Consider the following 9,008-nt stretch of genomic DNA (forward strand, 5'->3'; position numbering starts at 1 on the left):
ACTTAGCAAAAAAAACCAACAAACACGAATACAATGGAGCTTATAAAAATAAGTGACAAAATAGCAACTATTCCAAATGTACTTTGCAGTATGCTGGACACTTCAGTTGTAAATGCATAGGAAATGCACTGTTGTCAGCTAGGGATCGCTGCTCCAACTCGGACATTCCCTGTTAAAAGCATTTGTGGCGATTTTATTTTATTTATTTATTTTTCTTTTTAACTCTTCAAATTTTCTCTGCCACATTTGAACTCATACTGTGTATTTAAAGATCTGGAGAGGAACAAGCAAGTAGCCAGGCTATGTATGTATATCTGGTCCTGCTACGCGAGTTCAGATGTCTCTCTCCTCATCTTGTGTTTGCCTGGAGCATTGCTACAAAATAATTGGTGGGCAGGAGATCACAGAGCTGATCAATGGGATGGATAGCTGTGCCAAGCTAAAGAAACAGTTTCTTTTTTTAGGAGCACAGAAAAGAAACAGCACTTCTGCTATTTGATTGCAGTCAGCTTGCTATGAATCTCTGCCATCTGTCCTGGCTTATGCATGTGGCCAAGAGGGCAATTAAACAACCTGGTGGAAGCAATGTGACATTTCACGTTGTTTCCCAGTCTTTCTGTAACTTCGGTGGTTGAGCTGCAGCAGGACGGACCTGTTCTCTGGCAGCGGGATGTGCTGGACCCACACAGGACACTTTCCAGCTGGTACGTATGGAGCACGGCTCCCTTGGCCGTCGAAATCCTGTCACTGGTGTCAGTGTTGCTTGCAGGGAGGCTGACCCCGGGAGCCTCGGACGCTCCTGCTGCTTACGGGCCACGCGATCCTGGCAGTTGGGGGCGGTTGATGCGCGGCGGCCGCCCACAGCTCCGCCGCCCTTCGGCACCTTTATGGCGGCCACCCACGGCCGCTTTTCTTTCTCCCCTGCCAGCCATGCTGTCCGCCTGCCGCGGCCCCTCTGCCGAGGGTGGGCTGGGAGCGGGCGGTGCCGTCTGCGAGAATGAGCTCGCCTTCTACGTGCTGTGGGCGCTGCGGGAGCCGCCGCGGCGGCTGAGCAGGTGCGGCGCGGCGCGGCCCGGCGCTGCTCCTCCACGGGCAGCGGCTGCCCCGGGCAGAGAAAGGGCGGCGGCGCCGGGTCGGCCCCGGGCAGGGCTCTCTTTTGGGCCGGGTGGATGCGGTGCAGCGTTACGCATGCGGCAGCTCTCCCTTCTGAGGGCAACAGAGCTTTCCTTCATCACCTCCCCATGCAAAATGCTCTTGAGCAAAATGAGCCTCTCATTCTACACTTCCATGGTATATTTTTGAGCCTTCCTGGTATTTCTCTGATTTTATGTCGTCTTCTTGTTTGCTCTCTCTCCCAGCCAGTCCAGCAAGATGGGCTACCAGGCCTGGCTGCCCCTGCCACTGCCCAGGCAGCTGGTGGTGTTCAGCCTGGGGGACTGGAGCTGCTACTCCCCAGACACCAGCATCACAGTGGACGTGTTGGTGGCACCAGACATCGGGGTGCAACGGCTCGGCACACTGGGACCTGCCTGCAGGTAGCGGTGCGACACGGCACCAGTGGGTGTTGCTGGGCTGCCCTGTGCTCGGCCCTGCTTTTCCCTTCCTTTCTTAGTTTTGGCAGAGATCAGAATCTCCTGGGATGGCTCTGGGAAGGGTGAATATAGCACAGGCATAATCGAAAGTGTTGTTTACGCTAAAACTATCACAGATCCTGTGGAAGAATCTGTTTGGAATAGGAAGTCTTTACTGTGTAGTATAATGGCTATTTGGATAAGAAAGAATACTCCTTTACCTCCTAGAGATTGTGTTAGTTCTCCAGACCTGTCTCACATGTCGTTGGTCATAGTGTGAAAGAGAATCGGAGACAGCCCCTGCCTTGCTCTGTTTCATGAGGTTACACTTGTACACCCAAACAAAAGCTACTATCTAGAGCTTCCTGTGCCAACTTTCAGCTACTTTCAGAGTTGGTATATTTTGGCTTTGAGGTGCTACAAGAAAGTTTAGGAGCAAGAATTCCTCAAAGGTTGATGCTAGCTGTGGGCTGAAAACCCATGATGCTCTGTGCAGGTCTCTGGTGTGGGAAGGTGACTGGAGGACAGATGTTTTCATGGCCTCGTTGAAAGAAACACATGAAAGCAACCCTGTGAAGCTTGTCCTGACTGTCCATGGGCAGGTGAAAGAAGCAATAACCCCTCTGCCTGTCCTGGATTCCAAACCAGTTCACCTTTGCCAGCTCTGAACTTTAAACTTCCTTTCTCATCCTCTTGTGTTTCTTCTCTTTGCTACTCCAAGGCAGAGCCACATTGCATAGATCTGTTAATGCATCTGGTCTGAACCTCAGCCTTCCTCAACATTCCAGTCCTACTCACTAAACACAACTTTGCTAAAACACCTCATGTACTGCAGCAAATATGCAGCAGAGAATGGCTCACTTCTAATTCTACTCTCCTGGATGTGTGGTACATGAGTGATTGCTTTACAGTGTGCTAATGTCCTTGGATTTACTATTTTTCCCTGTCTGGCTTTGTTTTCCTGTCTTTATTTATTTATTTTTTTTGATCACCCCAGAAAGATCTGGGCTATTCCCTTGCAGGGAACCTGTCCCTTGCAGAACATATTTATGTTCACCTTCTGTGGCTGACAGTTTTTGTGGACTTCTGTTCTAACACTGCCCATTGTTGCTCCTGTCGCAGCTGCTCCGTGGAGTCTCCAGCAGTACGCCTGCCCACTCATTTCTGGTCCCAGAGACCACCCAGTCCCCAGTGCTTCCTGCTGCTGATGGGCCCCTTGATCAGGACGTGGAGGATCCTTCTGCTGTAAGTGTGTGCTGGGTCCTTCCTCTCATCGGTTTACTTCTCCTTGGTATGTGCTCTGTCACCTGAAACTGCTCACTTTGTATCTAGCAGCAGCACTTGCTGCCTTCCTCATAGAAAATACCTGGTGAAGCAGGTTTTGGAGTCAAAGATTCATTTATGCTACAGAAGTTGATTAATATCTTTGAAGGAGTTGAATTTAACAGCCCCTCGTAGGATCACTGGTCCACTTGGTGACTGGCACTGATGCCCTTCTGCCTCTCTGGTAGCCTCTGTACAAACTGCCTATGGCAGCCAGTAGCTGAAAGCAAGCCACCGGCTGGGCACATAGCAGCGGGTGTCTGTGTGGCTTGGTATGTATTTGGCAGCTGATGTTGGCATGCTGATTCTGAAGACTAAACAGGAAAGTAAACCTGAAAACAACCACCACATTGAACTTGTCTTTGTCCCTGTTATAGATAAATTTGCAGTAGCCTCGGGTCTTTCTCTTTGTAAGTGCTTTGACTGAAGCTCTTCGCAGGTTAAGGGTCAGAGCTCTGAGATGATTGCAAGAGCTTCCTGGCCTGGCAGGAAGAACTCCCACACATCACTAAGGAGCCTAGTGGTACCCTATGCCCTGAAGCCAGCACCTCATGAGGTGGAGCCCAGTGACAACTGGAAGGAGAGTCCTGTCTGCCCCAAGAAGCCCAGGAAAATTCTATTTGAACCCAGAGCATCTGAGAGAGAACTTGATGTAGAAGGTAACTCTGGCAGCTTCTGGGTGTGTTTATGGGTCTTATCTGCACTGTCTTCCACTGCTGATGGCAACAGATTCCAGTGTGTATTTCTTGATGTGCCTCCAAGGCAGTTTTGGGCTTGTCTGTGCCTGGCAAAGTACTGAGAACTGCTCCCTGGCCCTGGATAAACTGCTTGAGAAGTTTTTGTTCATTGGGAAAAGGATATAGAACATGATGCACTCTTTAGTGCCAATACTCTGTACTGTAACATAATATGCTTTATCGCTTCATATGAGTAAAAGTGCTGTAAATGAGGGCAAGTACCATTAGCCTCGTCTTACAAAAAAATAAACTGAGGCACAAAGAAGTAACCTACCATCATGTTCTGTAATTTCTTCATTAGTCTGTCCCCCTACCATCAGCATATCACTGGTCCACAGAAGACATGGTTTATTATTAAATATGGAGGATAAAAGAAGAAATGTGCATTTATATAAGTAGTATAATTACACTGAATTTTCACTGGTGAGGAGGTAGCTGCCAAGGATTTGGGGAATTAAACCTATAGTTTCTGGAGCATCAATTTCAAGTCAGCTGCAAGGTGTGGCCAAGCTTGTATGTAAATATTTGACAGTAGCTCAGTTGTCACCGTGTGAAATATTTACTGGGACTTGCTTCTCACGAAGACAAATGCAGTGGGGAGAGAATGAGGTTTTCATCAGCAATGTAAAGTGCAATGGCATGATAGCAGTCAGAGGAGGTGTACTTTGCTCTTATCTGTCTTCAGTATTGCTTCTTATGAGACTTTCTACATGATTCTTAGTTTTGCAACTTATTCATTGCTAGCAAGTAGCTTTGAGCTGGGGGACTGCAGAAAGAAGGCCAGTGGGTTCTTAAACCATAGAGCTGAGCATTTCCCAGGGTATGTCTGCTGGCTGCTTTCTTTACAGGGTGATCTCTGTGTTTCTTCTGCAGATCTGGCAGTGGAGGAGTTGCAAGGTGAAGATCTCTCTTCTAGACCCTGGTTTGTCTTTTTACCCAGCCAATGATGCCATTCCCTTTGACATCACAGGCTGCTCATGTTTGATCCTTTATCTCCCCAGCAATCAGAAATAGCAAGCATGTTGTCTATATATATTGTGTGCAGTTGTGTAAGTGCTTCCAGTACTGTCAGGCTCTCTAATGTGCTTCTGTAACCCCTTTGAATCTCAGGGACACTTCTGGGTGTGTAGCTATTTGAGACAAAGAGTAAGATGTGGAATAAGCTTTGATAAAAAGGAATTTTTAGCTTGCTCAGCCAAATGCAGGGGTTAGGAGCAAGGAAAGGAGGAGGAACAGAGCAGTAGGAGGAATATCTCTGGAAGCAGCTACACGCTTTGGGTTGTTATGTCTTAGCCATCAAGAAGTTCTTACTGGTAGCCCTCCTCCATGTTATCACAAGCAGTAATGCAAGGAGAGAGCACAACTGGGATTTCTTTCTGGGAATAGGTGCTTAGTGGGATCCAAGCTTTCTTCTGCCTGTCTGCACCCAGCCTTCTCTGCTGACTCCTTCTCATGATGATGCTCCCAGTACAGTACTTTTTCTCCAAAGCCAACAGAAAATTGTGCATATCTTTGCCACTCCAATGATAAGAGACCTGCAGTCTGCTTTCCCATTTCCCTCCCACTGAGCCCTCAGCTGCTTTATTCTCTCCAGTTAAGGGAACTGAGGAGTGTCTTCTGACTGCTCCCAGCACTGTGCTCTCCCCTCCCCAGGCAGCCCCAGCCCACGGTGGTGCCATGCCATGTGCCTCAGCGATCTGAGAACTGCTGTTCTGGTTGGTGGAGAAGGTGTTGATCAGCAGCCCTGCAAGGATGCTCTTTGGAAACTGGAAATCGGTGAGGAGTTTAAGGATGTCAAATGCAATGGGGTGGGTGGAAATAAAGGATGAATTGGGTGGGAAAGTGTCCTTTGGGGTCTGTGCATGGGGAGGAAACAGCAGAGAGGTCACAACTTCTAACAGTCACTATCAGTTCTAGGAAGTGGCCAGTGCTGGTGCTGTTCTAGGCAATTTCCCAGTGTGCTGGGAAGGTAACTGCAGGATGCACAACAGAGTTTTCATGCTGCCTGCTGCTGTGCTGTGCCTGTCAGGAAGTTTGCACTTTGGTAAAGGATTATGTTGCTCAGGAAAAACAGACTGGAGAAAGAGAACAAAGAACCTCTAATTGAGATCTATGCTTATGCTGTAATGATGTCCCCATGTTCAAACTCACCTACCATCTGCCTGGTGTTGCTCCTACAGACAGCAATTTCTGGTTTCCAGTGAGTCTCCAGCAAGAAAATGCTATGCCATCATGCTTACGTGGTCACACAGCTACCTATGACCCAGACACCAAGCGAATCTATATTTTTGGGGGCATTAGGGAGGACGAAGACTACAGTGGCATCTACATTCTGGACACAGTCACCTGGAAATGGCTTCTTGTGTCTGTAAGTACTGCAGCTTTTTTAAGGTAAAAGCACATAAAATGTAGCAGTTGATGTATTGATGTCTGTACTCCAGAAGTCTTGGTCTGTTGTTGCTGCAGGTTGCCTGAACTGCTTAACCTTCTTGTGTCTGTCAAACTCAACTGTTCTGAAGGGCCATAAGCTTAGCAGAAAACAGAGGGCATGCCTAAAGTGAATGAAAAAACGGTTGTTGCAAGAGTGCTGCATCTGATCAAGGTGGTGGGTGGGAGGTACTGCACAAGTAACAAAGGGAAATGATGTCTCATTCTGCATGGTGCTGTTGAGAGATACTGAGGAACTGGTCTTTTGAAGTCAGCGGGTTGTTCTGAGCCTGGCAGGTCTCAACTCTTTGGATTGTGTGTCCTGTTCTTGCAGCAGGTCCTGTCAGCTGAGGACTGTCTCTTTCCTGACTAAAGCAGAAGACTGCTGTCACAGAATAATACTGGGATGAGATCTTTCTGTTCCCTGTCTTGTTTTGAGACAGCTGGAGTGGGAGGTTAACTTCCTACTCTCATCATAGCATTCTGGTGGTGCAGAGTATGCAAAGGATTTACTGTCTGCCTGAATGGCAAAGATCTGATGAGAGTGCCAATAAAATGAAAACTGAGACTTGATGAACTCATGGCATGATGTGAAACCCTTTCTTATGGGTCATGCAGTAAAATAACAAACTTCTTATAACAGATATTGTGTTCCTAGGCTAAAGGAAGAATGCCATCGCTGACCTACCACAGTGCAACTATCTATCGCAAGGAGCTCTTTGTTTTTGGAGGGGCTTTCCCCAAAATGGCACCACTGGCAGTTGGACCCTGCAGCAACATGCTTTATGTCTTCAATCCAGAACATGAAATTTGGTACCAGCCCATCTCAGAAGGGGAGAAGCCTCTGCCTAGGCTTGGGTGAGAGTGCTCTTGCTCTGGAGCTCCAAAATAGAGAAGGAAACCTTCCCTTCCACCTCAGTGCAGATTCCTAAATATTAGGTGACTCTCCACAATTTACCCCATTAAGACAAGGCTATGTAAGGCAATGTTTTGAATATTATTCTGACAGGGCTCTGTCCTTGGGCTGCAGTGTCTGAGGATAGAGAGGGGTGCAGACAGAAGCTATTACAACTCATTAACAGAAGCCAAGGCAGGCTCAACAAAGGTTAACACATCAGGGAGTGTGCTGAAGATGCTTTGCTCATTTGCTGCTTCTCTTCTCAGGCATTCAGCTACTCTACTGAAGAACAAGCTGTTGATCTTTGGAGGTCGGAGGTCTTGTCTCTACCTCAGTGACATGCACATCTTGGATCTGTGTAAGAAATCTTTGAAGGTTGTTTTTAAGGAAAGAACTGGGAAATGAGGCCTGAAGAATGGAAAGGCAGAATTAACACTAGAAGTCCTGACTAGACAGTGGAGATGGAAAATTCTGGGTTAGTGAGGGCATAAGGGGGCAGGTAATGGGGAAAAACAAGACATTCCTTTTCTGGAAGAAGCTAGACAACAGAAAGTACAGGTGGCTGATATGACAGTATTTAGAAGCTTTTGTCTGGTTATAAGGCTGAGAAATATTGCTAGGAGTACTTTTTGTACATTTAACTGACCTTTCTCCTGGCTGTCAGGTTTTATGGAATATACACCAGTCGCACCCTGTGGTCAGCCTTCTGCACGTTGGTAAGATCTTGTAGCAGATCTAGAAGCATTTTCTTCCCCTGTCCTTTCTCTGTGAAGCTGGGTTCAAAAGGTGCTTGTGATCAGACCCAGTTGCGTACCTTTGTCTCACTAGTCAAAACACTGTGGGTGGCCCCTCTGCTGTGGGACCAGAAATTCCCACACCAGGGTCCTCCTAAGCTGTGGGGAGTACAGACCACTTAGGTACCTAAGTGGAAATCTGAAAGGGATGCTATCTCCCATTAGACCAGTGACTTAAGTCCCTGCTATCTTATTCCATATAGCAAAACACAGAAGTTTTGTTAGCTCCTGAGGTAATGAGGTGCTTTTCAGCCCTGATTTGTCATGATCTGAAGAGAGAAACTAACTTCCAGGGTCATTCAGCAAGTCAGGGCAGAAGAGAAGTTAACATCTATTCTTCAGCTTAATCCCCCATTCTGCTCATAAAAGTCTGCTCACTTCTGCCCGTTGCTGGCTGACACAACCCCACCTTTGCTCTGGTCCCAGTTTTCATGCAGCTCTGGGTGTGTCGGACTGGAAAGTTTTGATCAGTGGAGGCTGCAATGCTGAGGGAGCCCTACAGGATGCCTTTGTTTTTCACCTAGGTGAGTGAATCTCCTTCCATATTTCCATAGCTTTTGGTGACGGTGGAATGTAGTGGTGTTTCTGAATGCATAGTCTGGTGTGTTTGTTTCACTCCTTGCTTTAGGAACGTTGATGGTTGGTTTTTTCATGTTACTTACAGCTCATTTCTACCTCAGATACTCTTTCATGGAGCACAGTGATCCACCCTGACCTCTGCTCTGTGCCACGAGCTGGCCACACATTGCTTGATCTGACTCCTGCCCACGTGACTGATGTCGACAAGGAGAACAAGAATAAGCATAACCAGCACACAGTGCTGGTCTTTGGGGGCTCCAACTGTGCTGGGACCTTTTACAACAGCACAGAGAAGATCCAGCTGGACCTAGGATAATGTAGGATAACCCAAATGAGTCTGTCCCCTGTTTGCCAGCATAAAGAGGGGTAATAATAAGTCCCAGCAATGTGGCAGTCCAAGCTTCTATATTCAAGTGAATGCTACCTTAGCGCAAGACATCACCGACTTGCAGTTTCTTTCTCTATGCTGTTGGTATTGCCCTTTTAGGGCAGTTGATACACAGTATCATATTGGTAGAAACTCTATTTGTATCTAATTTGTATCCCTGGCTTGGGTGCCAGAACTTTCAATGGGACTTGAGATAAACCTGCGCAGGAACACAGTTACAGGCTTCTTGTTTCCTTTCTTGACCTACGGGTTTCCCTTTTTGACTTACAGAGTTGGAATTTCTGGGGTGTT

General features: G+C 47.3%; 1 protein-coding gene across 3 annotated transcripts; it reads left to right on the top strand.

Annotated features, from left to right (window-relative positions):
* The first annotated feature begins 890 nt into the window (after positions 1–890).
* Positions 891–8,913, top strand: LOC140253236 (uncharacterized). 3 transcript variants are annotated; one of them, XM_072338740.1, is made up of 13 exons: positions 891–1,055; positions 1,359–1,535; positions 2,068–2,173; positions 2,694–2,816; positions 3,334–3,553; positions 4,505–4,528; positions 5,285–5,407; positions 5,812–5,999; positions 6,717–6,916; positions 7,223–7,314; positions 7,621–7,672; positions 8,177–8,274; positions 8,431–8,913. In XM_072338740.1, exons 1-13 carry the CDS (start codon positions 931–933, stop codon positions 8,643–8,645), a joined length of 1,743 nt encoding a protein of 580 aa, XP_072194841.1. In that variant the 5' UTR covers positions 891–930; the 3' UTR covers positions 8,646–8,913. The 3 variants fall into 3 exon arrangements, 2 of the variants coding, with proteins under 2 accessions (XP_072194841.1, XP_072194842.1); XM_072338741.1 differs by having other exon boundaries at positions 8,415–8,592; XR_011903800.1 differs by lacking the exon at positions 7,621–7,672 and having other exon boundaries at positions 8,431–8,474.
* Positions 8,914–9,008: the final 95 nt, after the last annotated feature.

Source organism: Excalfactoria chinensis, chromosome 5, assembly GCF_039878825.1.
Source record: "Excalfactoria chinensis isolate bCotChi1 chromosome 5, bCotChi1.hap2, whole genome shotgun sequence".
NCBI lineage: Eukaryota > Metazoa > Chordata > Aves > Galliformes > Phasianidae > Excalfactoria > Excalfactoria chinensis.

Coding starts and splice junctions, on each gene's coding strand:
- LOC140253236 (XM_072338740.1), top strand. CDS start 931: ATGCTGTCCGCCTGCCGCGGCCCCTCTGCCGAGGGTGGGCTGGGAGCG. Junction 6,000..6,716: donor GGAAATGGCTTCTTGTGTCT/GTAAGTACTGCA, acceptor TTGTGTTCCTAG/GCTAAAGGAAGAATGCCATC. Junction 7,315..7,620: donor CATGCACATCTTGGATCTGT/GTAAGAAATCTT, acceptor CCTGGCTGTCAG/GTTTTATGGAATATACACCA.